Source organism: Rhamphochromis longiceps, linkage group LG22, assembly GCF_057381845.1.
Source record: "Rhamphochromis longiceps isolate RC_006_pf linkage group LG22, R_longiceps_female_GT1.1, whole genome shotgun sequence".
Taxonomy (NCBI): domain Eukaryota; kingdom Metazoa; phylum Chordata; class Actinopteri; order Cichliformes; family Cichlidae; genus Rhamphochromis; species Rhamphochromis longiceps.
Window position 1 is genome coordinate 25,638,099 of NC_140577.1, and position 20,130 is coordinate 25,658,228.

The 20,130-nt window shown below is 41.7% G+C and overlaps 1 protein-coding gene across 1 annotated transcript; it reads right to left on the reverse strand.

The window, feature by feature from the left end:
* Positions 1-212: 212 nt before the first annotated feature.
* On the reverse strand, positions 213-6,588 carry LOC146644179 (ubiquitin carboxyl-terminal hydrolase 37-like). The gene is made up of 16 exons (XM_085395967.1): positions 6,553-6,588; positions 4,969-5,049; positions 4,721-4,776; positions 4,350-4,422; positions 4,157-4,240; positions 3,601-3,656; positions 3,300-3,356; positions 3,074-3,205; positions 2,859-2,982; positions 2,622-2,773; positions 2,417-2,516; positions 2,200-2,276; positions 1,914-2,022; positions 1,246-1,303; positions 920-1,077; positions 213-833 (listed from the first exon to the last, which is right to left on the reverse strand). Exons 1-16 carry the CDS (start codon positions 6,586-6,588, stop codon positions 828-830), a joined length of 1,359 nt encoding a protein of 452 aa, XP_085252093.1. The 3' UTR covers positions 213-827.
* Between the last annotated feature and the right edge of the window lie 13,542 nt (positions 6,589-20,130).

Sequence of the window (20,130 nt, forward strand, 5' to 3'; positions counted from 1 at the left end):
ACACTGCTGAATACTTTTAATATTTTTTTATTAGTTATTTTTGTTTTTGTTGTTATTTTGATTTTAATAAAACAAAATAAAATAAAGAATTAAATCATTTCTTTGGTTTTTAAATTTAATTTATTTTACAAATAAATTAATAATAATATTAATAATAATAACAACAAATTAGTGCTGTCAGCGTTAACGTCATTTTACCTAATGACGTTAACGCTGACAGCACTAATTTGTTGTTCCCAGAGAGCAAGCCAAACACTGGTCCAGAAAAGGACGATCTCTAGTAGATTTTGTTTTAACCTCCTAGGACCTGGTGTCCACATATGTAGACATAACATTTTGGGTTGTCTAGACCAAAATACAAAATTTTGCTCTTCAAAAACCTGATATCCACTTATGAGGGAGGACATGACACTGCCACTGTTCAATCGAAATTTAAAATGAATGTCCTCATATGTGGATCTCATTCTTTTGAGAAACAAAAAAAAGATAGTCTGAATCTGATGTCTTGGTTTTTACCTTCATCGGGTCCCAATCAACCTAAATGGCACAGAGGAATTAAAAATGCATGCCATGAAAGTTCAGGTCTTAGGAGGTTAAAAATGTCCCTGCTGATGAGACCAGTGAATGTGGGGCGACGGTGGCAAGAAAAAACTCCCTCCTGGAGGAAGAAATCTTGGGAGGACCAGGCTCTCTGGCAGGACCCTCCCTCCTGAGGGCAATACTTACCTATACTTGTCCTCCAGTGTGCGATGGTGGGCTGGGACGACTGCTTTTCCTTCTCAGCATGATGATGACCTTAACTTCCTTCCTTCCTTCCATTTCCTGTTTCAGAACTGAGAATGAAGACAAAACTGGTTAACAAGGTAACAGGACATTTAAAAATTCTCTCACTTCAGGATGAGATGCTGTGTCTTCTTACGTTTCTCTTGTAAAACAGGATGTAGGCCGACTGCTGCTGTTCCTCACAAACTGCAGATCCAGTTGTGTGGAGCACCTGTGCGTCATTATAGGTGAGCCAGCGATCTGATGTAGAGTGCTGACTCTCCTCAGGATGGACAGAACTACAGATGTAGTGTCCTGAAATCACATTAAGACAAATGAATCCAACTTCTGGAAGTCAACTGATTCAAGCAAACAGTGATTTTGACTTAGTGCTTCTTAGAACATCAAAAGCTTTTGTGTGTGAGTCCTTCACTGAAAAGTAGCAAGTTTCATTTTCTGTTTGTCACAAGTCTGTTGTTTTACCTGACTCTGTGCCTCCATAATGACTGATGATGCTGCAAAGACTATAACAGCCACCACCCTGAGAAGGAACAAATCCAAAGAGTGTTAGTTTCATAAAGTCTCACATCAGTGCCATAATTAAGCTGATTTGCTGAGGCTACGTCCACACTAATGCGTTTTCGTTTGAAAACGCATCGTTTTCTCTCCGCTTTGACCTCCCGTCCACACCGAGACGGCGTTTTCCTCAAGGAAAAACACAGCATCTTGAAAACGCTCTCGAAAACGCATACATTTCAAAACGGAGTTGTCCCATCGCAGTGTGGACACTCGAAAACGCAGACTTTCTAAAACGATGACGCATTTTGGTCATGTGATGCAGTCATGTGAGCAATTAAACAAAGATAAGCCGAGTGCATTAGACAGCAGTTGTTTTGATTGCTCTCAACTTTGACAGCCCTAAAAAAGATTAATATCAGTTTGTACATGCTCCGGATAGCTTTTCTTCAAATTCTGTAATTCTCACTCACTTTTGCGCATGCGCAGGACTGGAACGTAAGCGTTTTCGGCCGTTTCAATGCAGACGCACAACTATTTGAAAATGACTGAAAACGCCAGTGTGGACACGGAGTTTTCAAATCTATCCGGGCTAGTGTGGACGTAGCCTGAGACGTTCTGCAGTCTGTTTTTACCTGATTGGATGGCACCACCAAGTCCCTCTGCAGCCTGACGGGGTCATCCACCTTCTTAATCTTGTAGGTTTGTGTAAAGCCAAACCTCTTCAGATGCAAGATCAGAACTCTGGCAGAAAAGAAAACAAACACAAACAAGGTAGAAAATAAGAAGAATGAGTGTCAAACACAAACAGAAGATGGGAGAAAACGACTGCTCAAGTATTGTCTCGAAGAACTCTGATATTTGATGCGCCACAGTTTGGAAACCTGGTCAGTCGATCAATTCTGATGTGACCTTACTCACCTTGGCAGTGTATCAAAAGACGACTTCAGTTCTGAGGCCGTCCCTCCACAATCACAGCGAAATTCTATTTCTTGTTCCTGAACAACAGCACAGAGAAGACAGGCTTTATGGTAGAAAGAAATCTCAACATATGCACACACACATGCACACAAACACTAACAAAAAAGGTGTGTTAAGATCGCTGATACGACAACTCTATTGGAATTTGTGATCTTACCTTCAAGTATGTCTCTAACATGTTTATAATAGACCCCTCTGGAACAAGGTCTAGAGACAAGCTGGTGAATTCCTCTTGCTGTGATGATTGGTGACCGCAGCTACACATTTCAGGAGTAACGTAGTTAAAGTAAAGATCAGGTACGTGGAAAAGAGGTATATGAAAATATTGCAACCAGCTCTGCGTTTCTGAAAGACAGGCTTACCTCTTGCATGTCCTCATGTTTTCCATTTTAAAAATGTGATGGTCTTCTACTGGGCAGCTATAACTTTGGCCCAGGAGAGCTGCGTTCCTCTCCAGGTGAGGTGTGAGCCTTTTGACCTCATCGAGGAACAATGTTAGGAATTCATGAGCGTCCTGAAAGAAAAGCAGAGAGATTTAAAACAGTACATCAAAATCAGAAGGTAAAGCAAAAAACGAAATGTCCAAATAGCTGACGCACTTTCTGTGCACTGCCGGTGTATTCAGGAGCTTGACTGCTGAATGCCTTCTTAAAAGCTCTTAGGTGGTGATCTTTAAGGCCATAATCTGTTGACTCGTGACAGTCCCTGACATCAATAAGCCTTCTGTAGAAAGGAAGGGTAAACAGACATTTCTGCTGTTAGATCTCTTTGTTCTTCAGGTTTTTGAAGAAAGTAGAAGGTTGACGTAGCGCACCTTAAGAGCTGAGCTTCTGGATCTGTGCTCCACAAAACCCCCTGACGCCTGATGTCTCTTATGAACTCCTCAATGTTGAGGAGGCTCTGCAGGCAGGAGTTCATGTAGCAGGTGTTTCCGATGTTTGGAAACCTGACACACACGCGCAACGTTTACAGTATCAGTGTAAAATAATTCATTTTCTCCACTTTGACAAAGTGAGTCTTTGTGCACCACGTGTACTCACCCGAAGCAGTCTATAGTCCCAGTTTGACTTTCTATTTTTTTCCCACCGCATGCTACACTGCTCCAAAAAGGTAAAAACACAAACACAAAATTAGGAAAGATGTCAAGATTCTGAGCAGTGTATGCGCATGTATGCATGAGCTTTGAAGTTGAAACATTTTGGAGGACGTCCAAAAGTAGTAAAAAAGATGTAAATACACAAGGTGGAAGAAAAATGCCAATAAAAGGGAAATAAAACAGCTCCAACTAAACCACTGCTATAAATATCTCCAGCAGCATTAAAGAGCGGCGCATTTCTTTACCTCTGATGAGACGTAGAAGGAATTTCCTTCTCTGCCACGTTTTGTTTGTGTAATTTCTGTTTAGAAACAAGAAAACCAACATCAGTAATGGCATAAAACAAACATACCAAGGGAGTCTCTCCATGAAAAGTGTCCAGTTAGAAAATTTGGTATTATTTCATATTATTTATCACTTCAGTGAGCTGTCAGCTCATGAAGCAGATATATAGGAATATCTTTAAATAAATTAAAAACAATTTATTCATGCTTTAAATTGAGTTTTAAAGTTTGTCCTATGAAATACAAAATCCTTCATTTGGTTTTGATCAAAATTCAGTTTTTACAGAAATCATCCATCAAGCTTCATTAAAAGATTCAAAAATGCTTATTTACCATAAAAAATATTTAGAGAAACATCCTGCAAGTCTCTTCAAACTTACCTTTCTGTGAAAAAAAAACGTTTAAACATCTTTGAACTTAATTTGAGGACATGGATGTGCTAAATTGCTCTTAATTCTTCGCATTTAACTGTGATGAGTAAATGCTTGATGACAGTGACTCTTTCCATAAAACATACCTTCCAGAATTTAAAAAGAAACCAGCGACACTTTTTTTGTGTCTTCACAGTGTTGCTCTCTGCCTCTGCATCGCTGTCAGTTTGCTGCAGAGGACGAACAAACATAAGTTTATTAAAAAAGTAAAGTCACTTTAAATTAACAAGTGCAATTTAAAGAGAATGTGCATTTCATATGTTTCGTGTAAAAGCAAACCGAGGAACAGCAGAGGTGTCTCCATTTTCTCTTCTTCTTTTGACCATTTTCAGCAACACAAGCATCCGGGATGCTGATGAGGACAAAAGTGTAAATGTTATTTTTCAAAGTGGAAATTTTTAACAAGGAGTACATGCTGGAGATTGCAGATAAAAATTAATAACTGTAATGGAACAAAATCATGTATTTTGTACATTTACACTCTACATTTTCAAACGCTAATCTCTGAATCAATAGAAATTATAGACAAGACTAGAAGTAGTAAAAAAGATGTAAATACAAAACACCAATAAAAGGGAAATAAAAGAGCTCCAACTAAACCACTGCTATAAATATCTCCAGCAGCATTAAAGAGCGGCGCATTTCTTTACCTCTGATGAGACGTAGAAGGAATTTCCTTCTCTGCCACGTTTTGTTTGTGTGATTTCTGTTTAGAAACAAGAAAAGCAACATCAGTAATGGCATAAAACAAAGTATATGGTAAGAAAATACAATATCCTTCATTTGGATTCAAAATTCAGTTTTTACAGAAAAAGAAGCTTCCTTAAAAGTTTCAAAAATGCTTATTTACCATAAGAAAACATTCAGAGAAATGTGCTGCGAGTCTCTTCAAACTTACCTTTCTGTGAAAAAGAAGTTTAAACATCTTTGGACTTGATGTGATCGCAGCCAAAATCTCCTCAGCTTTGCAAAAGTTCAACTGAAAACAAGCAGTCAAAGGTTGTATATTTATAAACTTTCAGCATAGAACGTTCATACCCTGAACAGCAAACATCAGCATTATGATGTATGGGGCTCATTTGCATATTTTGGAATGTATGCTCATTTGAACTGTATGGTGCTCGTCTCCAAGCAACTGCTACAAAATACAGGTCAAGTCAAGTGGCTTTTATTGTCATTTTAACCACGTGCAGAGGTACTGTACAGAGTGAAATGAGACCGCGTTCCTCCGAGACCCTGGTGCTATATATGACATATACGGACAAACCCAGGACTACATAAAGTGCAGTGTGCATAAATTGCAAAAATAAACAAGACAAAACAGTGCAAAACTAGACAGAACAGGACGATACAGACACAAGACAATGGAAATGTGCAAAATGCTGAGTATTGTGCAAAAGTAACTTGGTGTCTGTATGTATGTGTATGAGTGTGAGATACTGCAGATAAGTGCTTGGTAGTGACATGTGTGAAGGTGTGCATGTGCCAGTGCAGTCACTGAGTGTTCAGGGGTCTGACGGCTTGTGGGAAGAAACTTTTCCGTAGTTTGGTAGCGAGGGCCCGGATGTTCTGGGACCTCTTTCCAGAAGGCAGCAGGGTGAAGAGTGTGTTTGAAGGCTGTGTGGGGTCCTCCAGCAAGCGGGTGTTATAAGGAGGGGAGAGGGACTCCAATGATCTTCTCAGCTGCTCTCACAATCTGTTGTAGGGTACTGCGATCTAATACGCTGCAGTTACCATACCAGACAGTGATGCAGCTACTTAGGATGCTCTTGTTAGTCCCACTGTAAAAGGTGGTGAGAATGGATGGTGGGAGATGGGCTTTCCTCAGCTTCTGCTTGAAGTAGAGACGCTGCTGGGCCTTCTTGGTTATGGAGCTGGTGTTGAGGGAGCAGGAGAGGTTCTCCGCCAGGTGGACACCAAGAAATCTGGTGCTCTTGACGACCTCCACAGAGGATCCATTCATGTTAAGTGGGCAGTGATCCCACTGTGCTCTCCTGAAGTCAACAATCTCTTTTGTTTTGTCCACGTTCACAGACAGGTTGTTGACTCTACACCTCTACAGATGGCCCGCAGTGCAACCCTTCAGCTTCCTACTAGATTCACCTATATACAAATTTAAAGACTTAGGAGACTTACTTCTCGTCACAGAGTTGTAGCATTCACAAGATTTTCAGAAAACTTGAACTCAAGGTCAAGGTCACTGATATTCAAACTGACCCCAGAACTTTAGTAGATGCACCAATGGTATCAATTCAAAATCCTACGCTTCTCGTTCCATTTTTATTTCACTATCTGTAACTAAGACAAATAAACAGTATTTGAGACACAAGTCACTATTAAAGTGGTTAGTGAGACTCCACATCTGATAACAGTATAACACACTGCTTATTTATGTAAAATTGTCATCAATAAATGTGTTCAAAACAGAAGCTACACTGGCTTTAAAAGTTTTTGTTAACTCTGACTACCTGTCTGCTCTTACCTGTTTCTTTTGCTCTCTGCTGTCTTCATCCTCCATCCAACTCTACATTGTATTGTTAGGGATGACATGATGAAACTGAAGGGTGTCTGGGCACCGAAAAAAGAAAAGAAGAGAGATTGGATTAGGCTGCAGCTGGCGTGCCATTCTCTCACTTCAGGATGAGATGCTGTGTCTTCTTACGTTAATCTTGTAAAACAGGATGTAGGCTGAGTGCTGCTGTTCCTCACAAGCTGCAGATCTAGTTGTGTGCAGCACCTGTGCGTCATTATAGGTGAGCCAAGGATCTGATGTAGAGTGTGGACTCTCCTCGGGACGGACAGAATTACAGATGCAGCAGCTGTTTCCGATGTATGGAAACCTGACACACAAACAAAAGTTTACAGTATCAGTGTAAAATAATTCATTTTGTCCAGGTTGAGAAGGTGAGCTTTGGTCCTTGTGCACCACGTGTACTCACCTGAAGCTGTCTGTAGTCTGAATTTTATTTTCCATTATTTATCCACCGCCCAAATGTTTCACTGCGCTACTGCAAAAAGGTAAAAACACAAACACACAATTAGACACTGAGCATTGGATGTGCATGCATGCATGAGCTTTGAAGTTTAAACTTTTTTTTATTATCAACAATTTTTATTTATTTCATTTTAAACTTCAATAACAGAGCTTAAGGATAACTACATAAATAAATAGTTTAAAAAACAAACAAACAAAAACAAAACACAACAACAAAAAAAACAAAACAAAGGGAAGTTATCCTATTCTTTCTTCGCACACCAATTCCCACACCACCACTCTGTCATTACTCCTCTGTTCTTCAAGTTACAGAAAGCCAGCTTGTAAAGGGGGACCAAATACAATCATATTGATGCAATTTGTCTAATAAACCATAAGTCACTTTTTCGTAAGACGCCAACTTAGCCATTGTCTTTAGCCACTCTTCATAGGGAGGGGGGGTTCTTTTTCCGCCAATGTCTTAGCAGGACCCGTTTGGCCATAGTAAGAGCCAAAATAATCCATCTTTTTGTATAACTGGAAAAATCTACAGGGAGTGCAGAATTATTAGGCAAGTTGTATTTCTGAGGAATAATTTTATTATTGAACAACAACCATGTTCTCAATGAACCCAAAAAACTCATTAATATCAAAGCTGAATGTTTTTGGAAGTAGTTTTTAGTTTGTTTTTAGTTTGAGCTATTTTAGGGGGATATCTGTGTGTGCAGGTGACTATTACTGTGCATAATTATTAGGCAACTCAACAAAAAACAAATATATACCCATTTCAATTATTTATTTTTACCAGTGAAACCAATATAACATCTCCACATTCACAAATATACATTTCTGACATTCAAAAACAAAACAACAACAAATCAGCGACCAATATAGCCACCTTTCTTTGCAAGGACACTCAAAAGCCTGCCATCCATGGATTCTGTCAGTGTTTTGATCTGTTCACCATCAACATTGCGTGCAGCAGCAACCACAGCCTCCCAGACACTGTTCAGAGAGGTGTACTGTTTTCCCTCCTTGTAAATGGCTGTAGCCACTAATCAGAAGGTCGATGGTTCGATCCCAGGCTGCATCCTGGCTGCATGCCAAATATCCTTGGCAAGATACTAACCCCATGTTTGCCTACTGGTGGTGGTCAGAGGGCCCGGTGGCGCCAGTGTCCGGCAGCCTCGCCTCTGTCAGTGTGCCCCAGGGCAGCTGTGGCTACAATGTAGCTTGCCATCGCCAGTGTGTGAATGTGTGTGTGAATGGGTGAATGACTGAATGTAGTGTGAAGCGCTTTGGGGTCCTTAGGGACTAGAAAAGCGCTATACAAATGCAGGCCATTTACCATAAATCTCACATTTGATGATGGACCACAGGTTCTCAATGGGGTTCAGATCAGGTGAACAAGGTGGCCATGTCATTACTTTTTCTTCTTTTATACCCTTTCTTGCCAGCCACGCTGTGGAGTACTTGGACGCGTGTGATGGAGCATTGTCCTGCATGGAAATCATGTTTTTCTTGAAGGATGCAGACTTCTTCCTGTACCACTGCTTGAAGAAGGTGTCTTCCAGAAACTGGCAGTAGGACTGGGAGTTGAGCTTGACTCCATCCTCAACCCGAAAAGGCCCCACAAGCTCATCTTTGATGATACCAGCCCAAACCAGTACTCCACCTCCACCTTGCTGGCATCTGAGTCGGACTGGAGCTCTCTGCCCTTTACCAATCCAGCCACGGGCCCATCCATCTGGCCCATGTTAAGGTTCAAATATTGAGGAAGGAGAGTAAACACAACCATGGTCCAGAAGAGCTTGGTCAGACAATTGATTTTAATGAATACACGCGTGGGAAGACCAGTTCCGTTCGCAGACAGGGCTGATCTCCGACTTAATCAAAGCATAAACAGATTTTTTATACCATCAGGGCTTGAACTTACTGACGCCCCCCCTCATCAAGACTCACTCTCATGTCATCAGTCCATAAAACCTTAGAAAAATCAATCTTGAGATGTTTCTTGGCCCAGTCTTGACGTTTCAGCTTGTGTGTCTTGTTCAGTGGTGGTCGTCTTTCAGCCTTTCTTACCTTGGCCATGTCTCTGAGTATTGCACACCTTGTGCTTTTGGGCACTCCAGTGATGTTGCAGCTCTGAAATATGGCCAAACTGGTGGCAAGTGGCATCTTGGCAGCTGCACGCTTGACTTTTCTCAGTTCATGGGCAGTTATTTTGCGCCTTGGTTTTTCCACACGCTTCTTGCGACCCTGTTGACTATTTTGAATGAAACGCTTGATTGTTCGATGATCACGCTTCAGAAGCTTTGCAATTTTGAGACTGCTGCATCCCTCTGCAAGATATCTCACTATTTTTGACTTTTCTGAGCCTGTCAAGTTCTTCTTTTGACCCATTTTGCCAAAGGAAAGGACGTTGCCTAATAATTATGCACACCTGATATAGGGTGTTGATGTCATTAGACCACACCCCTTCTCATTACAGAGATGCACATCACCTAATATGCTTAATTGGTAGTAGGCTTTCGAGCCTATACAGCTTGGAGTAAGACAACATGCATGAAGAGGATGATGTGGACAAAATACTCATTTGCCTAATAATTCTGCACTCCCTGTACATCAGAAATTTCTGTGGTTATACCAAATATGGACTGTTTTGGTGAGATAACAAATCTCCTTTTTAAAACACTGAAAATTACCTCCATTATATTTTCCCACCAATCCTGAAGTGCCGAACAGCTCCATAAGATATGTAAAATCAAAGCATTTTGACCATCACATCTCCAACATTCGTCCGTAGAGGCCAGGTTCCATTTATACAATTGTTGCGGTGTTCGATGCCACCTATGGATTATCTTAAATTGAATCAATCTACTGCCTGTTTCTTTATACATAGTATTAATATTTTGAAAACATGAATCTCATTCAACTGAAGATATGTCCAATGCCATGCCCTGGGCCCAGTAGCCCTTAACTTTAAGGAGAGGGTCAGCTGACCGTTCTTGCAATAAGTGATAAATCTTAGAGGTAATGCCTTTACCCAAGGATGATCTTGAGAGCAGGACTTCCACAGGACAACTCAAAGGGGTTCCCAGCCACTTCGATAATGAACTATGTATTTGGACATATCTCCAGAATTGATTACGCTGCAACTTATATAACTCCACAATTTTATCAAAGCTTAAAAAACATTTAGTCCCACAGTCAAATAAATCTGATACATTAAGGATGCCTGCTTTACGGCACTGTAACCAGTCAACCGATGTCCCTCCAATTAAAATTATTTTATTACTCCATAAGGTTGCCGAAGGTGATTTAATAAAGTCCCAGCGACCTGCCCTATGTAATTTAAACCACAGTATCTTTGCAATTATAGGATGGGTAGTTTTATGACTGGTATCAAACAGCTCCCTCCAAGGAGAAATACCGCCATTAACTTCCGTCTCTATATGGGACCAGATGGGTTTAACTGGTGCAGTAGGTAACCAAGCTCTAAGTTGTTTCACGTTCATCACCCAATAATACCATTGGAAATTAGGCAATGAAAAACCTCCTTGTTTTGCACTCGCTTGAAGTTTCTTAATACTTAAACGATGTGGTGAGCTATCCCAAAGAAACTGCCGCATTAAAAAGTCTAGATCTTTGAAATACTTATCTGGAATGTGTAATGGAATATTAGATAAAATATAAAAGATCATGGGTGCAGTCATCATCTTAATACAACTAATTTTACCCCATATTGTGAGACACACTCTGGACCATCTACCAAATTCCATTTTTATCCTTTCAAACATTGGCTCCATATTTGCTCGAACCATCTTAGTGTAATCCGAGGTAATTTGTATCCCCAAATACCTCAAACCATTCACGGACCACAGAAACTCCCTGTCACGGCGAGTGAGATAAGCCGTATAAAAATAATAAATGAGGATCAATCGCAGGCAGTAGTGGAGGAGTGAAGGTGGTTTATTGGACACGAAATAAATATAGACAAACAGCAAATGGAGCACAAACTAAACTAGACTGGAGACAACTACTGAATACGAACCGGAACTCAAACATGAAGCAAGGTGGACGACGGTACAAGATGGTGACGGCAGGGAACACACGGATGAAACATGGTGGAAAACACAGACAGACCAGCAACTACAATGACAGAGGACACGACTTAAATACACACAGAGAAACACAGGGGAATTACACACAGGTGGTGGACACAGCTGGGAATAATCAACAAGACGAGACAGAGGTAAAACTGAACACACTCACATGGGACGCAGACCTTCACAATAAAACAGGAAACGAGAACACTACACCAAGACGCAGACCTGACACAGAGACAGACAGAATGACACATGGAACTAGGGCTGAACGATTATGGAAAATAATCTAATTGCGATTTTTTGCCCCAATATTGCGATTGCGATGCGATATGCGATTATTTTTTAAGGTCTTTGTCTTCTGTATTATTAAACAAAGACAAGCAATACATCATATAGTATGGCCAATACTATATTACATTAATTTTAAACTGTTCTTTCCTGGAAGACAGACCTCTGTTATGATGACATGAGGTGATGCATGAATTGATGACTGACATTTTTATTTAACTTCTTCAATCACAACAGTATATTTGAACATACACAATAGTTTATTTTTAGCTTACAAACATCTGAGCATAAAGTGCTGACAAGGAACCCTGGTGTAAACATTAAAATGAAAGTCAGTACAATGTGCAGATTGCAGAAATATACATAAAAAAAATCAGTGGCTTTACCACACTCAGTTTTTCGACATCTGTGAACTACTAGACAGTCATTCAATTAAAAAATAATATTAAATAAATAAAACTAATAAATAAAAAATACACACATCTTACTGATCTCTGCAGTCAGTAACATTACACATAAAGTGCAAACATAATAGCAATTGTATAAACACACACACACACAAACACGCCTTTAAAATTTAAAGGCGTGAAATTGGACGGTCTAGCCTTCTGATTAGCGTCACCGCTGTCTCGGTGGAGTTTAATAAACTCGGCCGTCTGCTTCTTGCTATCTAAAATATAACCAGACACTGGTGTAAATTCTCGACTGTCTCATACTTCTGTTTAATCAGTTTTCTGTTTGACGTTTAGTCAGCTGTGTGAAAACCAAGGAGGAACCCACCCGGGGGATTAATAAAGTTTTATTTTATCTAATCTAATAACTTTAATCTCAGCCAAACCGATTTACTCACGAACAAACAAAACACTGAAAAAAGCCCAACAATAACATTTTTAGGTTGTCTAAGTGACTTATATATTACGTTTAACCCGAGCAGCGAAACTCCGCGGTGATCTGAAAATGATGTGCCGGGAGTTGTGCCGTTCTCGGCCGCATCAGTAACCCTCGAGCTCCCGGCTAGCTGTCGAGCTGGTGGGTAGCAGACGCCTCTGAAAACGTCGAAGCACTTTTGCAAATATGGGATATCTTGATAAACCGAGCAGATATTTGATGTTTACACAACTACTTTCTCGCCTGAAAACATGTTAAAAGTTTATTTTGTGACCCTGAAAGATTAGTATGAGTAATTTTAAAACTTAGTAGTGGCCGCCATTGCTGGAAACTGGAGTTTGGCTGGGCCGCGCTATGAATTCTGGGATATGGTAGTAATTTGGACAGCCTTCGGCGCGTCGCTGTGACGTAATCGGTCTACAAATGCGGCCTCAGGAGGATGCAGCCCATGAATTTGGACATGTCCAGAGTATAATCGCAGCCTTTGCGGTTAGAAAATTGCACTTGATCATGTCGCGATATTATCGCAAATGCGATATATCGTTCAGCCCTACATGGAACCTGAACTAAACTAAACGTGAGATACAACCGAGAACAAATCCTTAAACATGAATAAACAGAAACATAGAATTATAATAATAATAATAATAATAATAATAATAATAATAATAATAATAATAATAATAATAATAATAATAGGGCAGCACGGTGGCACGGTGGTTAGCACTGTTGCCGCACAGCAAGAAGGTCCTGAGTTCAATTCCAACATCAGGCCGGGGTCTTTCTGTGTGGAGTTTGCATGTTCTCCCCGTGTTTGCGTGGGTTCTCTCCGGGTACTCCGGCTTCCTCCCACGGTCCAAAGACATGCAGCTTGTGGGGATAGGTTAATTGGATAATCCAAATTGTCACTAGGTGTGAATGTGCGAATGAATGTGAGTGCGAATGGTTGTCTGTCCCTGTGTGTTGGCCCTGCGACAGACTGGCGACCTGTCCAGGGTGTACCCCGCCTCTCGCCCTATGACAGCTGGGATAGGCTCCAGCGCCCCCCGCGACCCTGAAAAGGACAAGCGGAAGCGAATGGATGGATGGATGGATGGATGGATGGAATAATAATAATAATAATAATACTCATAACGCCCAAAACCACAACAAACATTCAAAAATAAACTAATCAATCAAAACTCAAAATACTGGGTCAAAACTGACCCAGAACCATGACAGTACCCCCCCCCCCCCACCTCCAAGGGCTGGCCCCCGACAGCCCCAAACAAAAAGACAGCAACAAAACAGAGCACCAGACCAGGGTGGGTGGAGGGGGTCAAGGAAGGAGGCAGGACCAGACGAAGGCGGAGCTGAAGCCGAACCAGATGAAGGCGGAGCTGAAGCCGGACCAAACGAAGATGAGGCAGGGCCAGACGAAGGCGGAGCCGGACCAGATGAAGGCACGGAGGCTGGACCAGGCGTGGATGAAGGCACGGCAGCGGGACGGCTGCGGAACCAGACAGTGGTGATGCTGCAGGCAGTGATGCTGCAGGAGGTGATGTGGATGCAGGCAACGGTGTAGAAGCCACAGGGGATGATTCAGCAGGTGGTGGCTAAACAAACTTCCCCGGACCGTCAGCAGACGTGAGGATGTGCTTGCTGGGTCCTCCAGGACCCCCAGCAGACGAGGCATGGTGCTGGGTGGGCTCCTCAGACCCACCATCTGACTTGGCTTGAGGCTGGACGGGCAACTCGGGCCCCCCAGCTGACGACAGTTGAGGCTGGCTGGGTTCTCCCGAACCCCCAGCTGACGACACTTGAGGCTGGCTGGGCTCCTCAGGCCCTCCAGCCGACGAGGCAGGATGCTGGCTGGGTTCACCTGAACCCCCAGCTAACATGGCTTGAGACTGGACGGGCCCCTCTGGCCCTCCAGTGGAAACAGACACTGAAGCAGCAGGCACGGAGACCTCTGCCAGTGTGGACACTGGCTGGGACTGAGCAGCACAGTGGCTAGACTCAGGCAGCAACAGTGGGATGCAGTCCTCAGAGGGCTGAAAGTGTTCCCCAATACACTCAGCAGAGGACGGAGGCGGACGGGTGAACTCACTTGAACTCTCAGGGGGTGCTGAGAGCTGAGACTGTTCTGGTGAGTTCTCCGGTGAGGCTGCTGGCGCTGGCGTCTTGACCTCTAGGGGTCCAGAGTTGGCTGGTGACTGACACCCAGCCTCTGGGGAGGCCCTAGAGGGAGCAACTGTCTCTGACATGGCCAGCTTAAGAGAACCAGCAGATATTGTGGTGAAGTGTGTTCCCTGCTTTGAATGAGATAGTGAGGATGGTGGCTGAGTAAACGAGCGGACAGACAGCTGAACTGGTGGCGACAGAGCAATAGGCAGCGAAGCGGCTACAGAGTGACCTACAGGTAGCGGAGACGACTGTAGTGGAGTTGTAATAAGTGGTGGAGTGGGTGACTGAACTGAGGGCAGCGCGGCTGCTGACTGAACTGAGGGCAGCGCGGCTGCTGACTGAACTGAGGGCAGCGCGGCTGCTGACTGAACTGAGGGCAGCATTACAGGCCTGGCATTTGACTGGGATGGAAGTGAGGATGGGACAATGGAGCGGACACGGTCATAAACATGGAACGAGGGTTCAGAACAGGCAGTCTTAGAAGCTATGGCCATGGTTGAGAAATCATTGTTATCCTCAGTAGAAACACAAAAAATTGCGGTAGCGGCGGGGGGGTGTAGGTGAAGCTCGTGGAGAACGAAACTCTGCACGAGCGGATGCAGAGAGTCCAATAGCCAGGGATAACCGGAAATAAGGTGTTGTAGGTTGGCTTCCACAGTGTAAAGAGAGGCGTCTCCCTCATGCTCTAACCACTGGTTAATTAATCTAGAAGCAGAGTCAATAACGGCCTCCCGAAGCTCCCTGGGTGGACTGAATGCCGCTGGATCCATAGCTGGCTGGTCCGTACTGTCACGGCGAGTGAGATAAGCCGTATAAAAATAATAAATGAGGATCAATCGCAGGCAGTAGTGGAGGAGTGAAGGTGGTTTATTGGACACGAAATAAATATAGACAAACAGCAAATGGAGCACAAACTAAACTAGACTGGAGACAACTAAACTACTGAATACGAACCGGAACTCAAACATGAAGCAAGGTGGACGACGGTACAAGATGGTGACGGCAGGGAACACACGGATGAAACATGGTGGAAAACACAGACGGACCAGCAACTACAATGACAGAGGACACGACTTAAATACACACAGAGAAACACAGGGGAATTACACACAGGTGGTGGACACAGCTGGGAATAATCAACAAGACGAAACAGAGGTAAAACTGAACACACTCACATGGGACGCAGACCTTCACAATAAAACAGGAAACGAGAACACTACACCAAGACGCAGACCTGACACAGAGACAGACAGAATGACACATGGAACCTGAACTAAACTAAACGTGAGATACAACCGAGAACAAATCCTTAAACATGAATAAACAGAAACATAGAATTCTAATAATAATAATAATAATAATACTCATAGCGCCCAAAACCACAACAAACATTCAAAAATAAACTAATCAATCAAAACTCAAAATACTGGGTCGAAACTGACCCAGAACCATGACACTCCCAACTGTTTAAATAAAGTATGGGGGCAGTGTCCTGACATAGGCATTGCCTCTGATTTATCCCAGTTGACGCGATACCCTGAAAGCAGCGTAAAGCTTTCTATACATTCTAATAGGGCTGGAATTGACTTCCCAGGCTGGGTCATAAGTAACAACACATCATCTGTATATAATAGAAGCTTATGTTGACTATTACCCATCGAAATTTCAAATATATTTACATTATTTCTCAGTTTTTGTGCCAAAGGCTCTATAGCAATTACAAAAAGACCGGGGCTAAGGGGACAACCCATTTTTGTGGATCTCAGTAAAAGGAATAGGTCTGATATGAGCCCATTCGTCAATACTCGCGCTGAAGGCGAATCATATAATATCTTTATCCACCTAATAAAATTGTCACCAAAACCAAACTTTTCTAATGTCTTAAACAGATAATCCCACTCAACACAATCAAAAGCTTGTGCAGCATCCAGCGATAGGGCCACTGTTGGATATACTGAATCATATACATAATTTTGCAAATTAACCAACCGCCTAATATTATCTGAACCATAGTGGTTTGGAACAAAACCAGATTGGTCTGCATGAATTATTTTCGCCATTACTACTTTTAATCGACCCGCTAAGACCTTTGCCAAGATTTTTTGGTCAGAATTCAGCAAAGATATGGGGCGGTAACCACTTGGGTCTAAAGGGTCTTTCCCAGTTTTAAGAATAAATGTTATAAGTCCAGAGTGCATTGACTGAGGTAATGAGCCTACTTTGAACGCCTCATTATAAACATCGAGCAACAGGGGACTTAACATATCCTCAAATGCTCTATAGAAATCCAATGGTAACCCATCTAATCCTGGAGCTTTATTAAGTGGCATACTGTTAATTGCACGGGTAATCTCCTCCACTGTAATTGGAGCATCTATAATCTGCTGGTCAGTAGTAGAAAGCTGTGGCAGGTTTAAATCAGTAAAGAATGCTTCGAATTTCTGTTCATCTAAACTCCCTTGTGTAGAATAAAGATTATTGTAAAAGGCCCTGAATCCATCATTTATATGTCTAAAAGAAGTTAAAATAACCCCATCTGATTGTCGTATGCCTGGGATATGGTTCATACTGTCTTTCTGTTTAAGACGGTATGCTAATAAACGACTCGGCTTTTCTCCCATTTCTCAATATGCTTGATTAATGCGAAATAAAGCGTATTCTGCCTTTCTGTTGTACAGTACATTCAACTTATATTTAACTTTAACAATTTTATTCAACGTAACTCTGTCTTTTGTATGGGAATGTACTGCCTCAAGTGCCTTTAATTTGGCTTCTAACGTAATGATATTCTTGTTAGCTGCCTTCTTTTTAAAGGAAGCGTAAGAAATTGTCCTCCGCCTTAAGTATGCCTTCATAGCATCTGTCAATGGAAAATTGTATTTAGTAGTCAGTATAATCTTTTAGTGATATAAGTTTGCATATGGTAGAATACTGCTTGTAGTTATTTGTATTAGGAAATATTTAACCATGTATGCTTAGAGGCATATAATTAATTGTGTAGTGACAGGATGTGTGATCTCTAACAGGCTGCAGGCTTGGTGTGCACCCCAGGAATGCACCCCCACGTCCTGGGAGCATGAGAGGTTGCACCTTGTTTTATTGTTTTAACATAGCTATGTCTGTTTTAGTCTAAGTGCCTTTTGTTTAGATGAACTGCTGGACTTCCCCACCGTGTTATCTAGGGTGAACCATCTAGGGTGGGGGAGACTACCCTCTTTGTGACCAAGGATGTACCTTTTGTGCTTTTATGTATATGACCCTTTGACAAGCAGTAACACACACACACACACACACACACACACACACACACACACACACACACACACACACACACACACACTGAAGTATAAAATAAAGACAAGGGCAAAGCTCAGCGCGAGTCTCAGTCTGGAGGCTGCCCTTGCTAGCAAGTAGTTCTGTGTGTTTCTCTTCTCTGAGTCTTTACTGAAGAAGTGTTTTAGAATATTTTCCCTAACAGCATCCCACCAAGTAGCCAATGTAGTGTCCTCTCGATTATTTGTCTGTTTGTAAAATTGTATTTCATCGCTTATCAATTTAATAAACCCAGAGTCTTTAATTAAGGACACATTTAAATGCCATCTGCGGCTTTGAGGAATCTGTAAAATATTTCCAAGACATAGAAAAATTGGCACATGGTCCGAGAATACTATATTAGATTAGATTAGATTAGATAGAACTTTATTAATCCCTCGGGTGGGTTCCTCTGGGAAATTCGATTTCCAAAAAAGCACAGCACCGACAGAAGTTACAGAGTTACAGAATATTATATATATATAATACACACACACACACACACACACACACACAAACACATATATATAAATACAGAGACAATATAAATAAAATATACGAAGGGGATAAATAGAATAAATAGGAATAAAAATAAAAATACAAGTGAATTGCACATTTCAAGTATTGAGTCTATTGCACCGTTGACTATTTACAAAAGTATTGCACAAAAGGTATTGCACAGTGAGGTGAAGAGGCACTACAGCTTAGTTACCAATTCTTGAATCTATAGAGTTATTCACTAAGGCTTCAGAAATAAGAAAGTAGTCGATTCTAGTATAAACATTATGAGGCGGAGAGTAAAAGGAATATTCCCTGCCTTCTGGATGCATTGTCCGCCAAATATCATTCAGACCTAAATCTGAGGTCATCTGCCTTATGGCAACTACAGATTTACTCTCTGTGCCTCTCCTAGGAAGTGATCTATCTAGGTCTTGATCCAGTATTTGATTAAAATCTCCTCCTACCACTATTTGTGCACCTTCTAATTCCAAAAGATACTGTGACAGGTTGTGAAAAAAGGTGAGTATGTCCGCATTAGGTGCATAGATATTACATAAAATTATTGGTGTGTCCAGTAGTTGTCCATAAACCAATATAAATCTACCTTCCTTATCGGTTATTACTTTTGTTTCAGTAAAGCTAACTGCTTTATGAATCAGAACCGACACTCCCCTACTTTTACCAGTTCCAGGACTGGAAAAGACTTTACCTACCCAGGAACATTTAAGTTTTAAGGCTTCTGACTTACACGTGTGCATTTCTTGAATAAAGGCTATATCAACTCTTGATAACTTTAGATATGTTAATATTTTCTTCCTCTTAATCCCGTTATTCAACCCCTTAACATTCCAGCTGGCTATTTTGAAATCTGTGTCTATCCATGTTATATGTTGTCTCCTTGACCTGGAGACAACATATAAGATGACACCGCCATGGACCTCAACCTGCAGGCTTTGTGTTACCCGTCTCTTTATACAGGAGCATGTAGGGGTGGACTGCCTTTTTATTTGATTACCCTTTTCTCATGTTTTTCTTAGTTAGGGAGATAAGACATTGTCATTTGGTTTTATTCTTTTCATAAATAAGTTTTGTACATCCTTTAGATACGGTCCCTTTTGTTTGTTGTTTTGGGGTCCACCCCGAAGCTATAGTTCGCTCCTTTCCTTTGTTAGAATTCAATCACTGTGAAAAAAAATCACCATCAAAATTGTACTGGTTGTGTGATGTGCTGCTTGGGGTCAGACAGGGGTGGATCACCCTTATATTATGGTCTGGCCACCCTTAGAAAGGCCATAACACTAAAATGAAAATTAAAACTAGACTTATAACTGGCTGGTGTCCTTACCAGTGACCTTGGGTCTGAACTGTGGGCTCCTCTTTCCAGGTGTTCGTACTGCCTGAGTGGGACCAAGATGTGCTGTCTTGCCTCTTTTGGGTTTTCTGCATGTTTCTGGCTCAACATGCAAGTATCCACTTCTTGACGTTCGCTGTTGGTTGCAGCCACTTGAGGTTTTTGGGCTCATTTGGGTTCTCAACACTGGGTGACTTTGATGGGAGTGAAAGCATCCTCACAACATAAATCACCACACTACCTGCTTTTGTTTCAGATTTTTTCTTTATCCTTGTTAACATGTTTGGGTACTGGGTTTACCTGTAATGCATTTTGTGCTCCAAAAGCTGTTAGCATGACCTTTTTTATCATTAGATTGTGCCACACCAGCACCTGAGAGAAAAGCTTTGAGTTTGATTTTGTGTTTGTGTTTTGCAGGCACTCAGGAGAATAAGTCATGATGTTTCTTGTGTTTGTCATGTTAGTATCTCA

What these genes read in the sequence shown, in the direction of transcription:
- LOC146644179 (XM_085395967.1), bottom strand. Translation starts at nt 6,588, where the DNA reads ATGGAGGATGAAGACAGCAGAGAGCAAAAGAAACAG. An exon ending in GACACCTCTGCTGTTCCTCG is followed by an intron (nt 4,241 to 4,349) that starts GTTTGCTTTTAC and finishes CGTCCTCTGCAG; the next exon opens with CAAACTGACAGCGATGCAGA. An exon ending in TTCTTTTTAAATTCTGGAAG is followed by an intron (nt 3,657 to 4,156) that starts GTATGTTTTATG and finishes GTTTCTAAACAG; the next exon opens with AAATTACACAAACAAAACGT.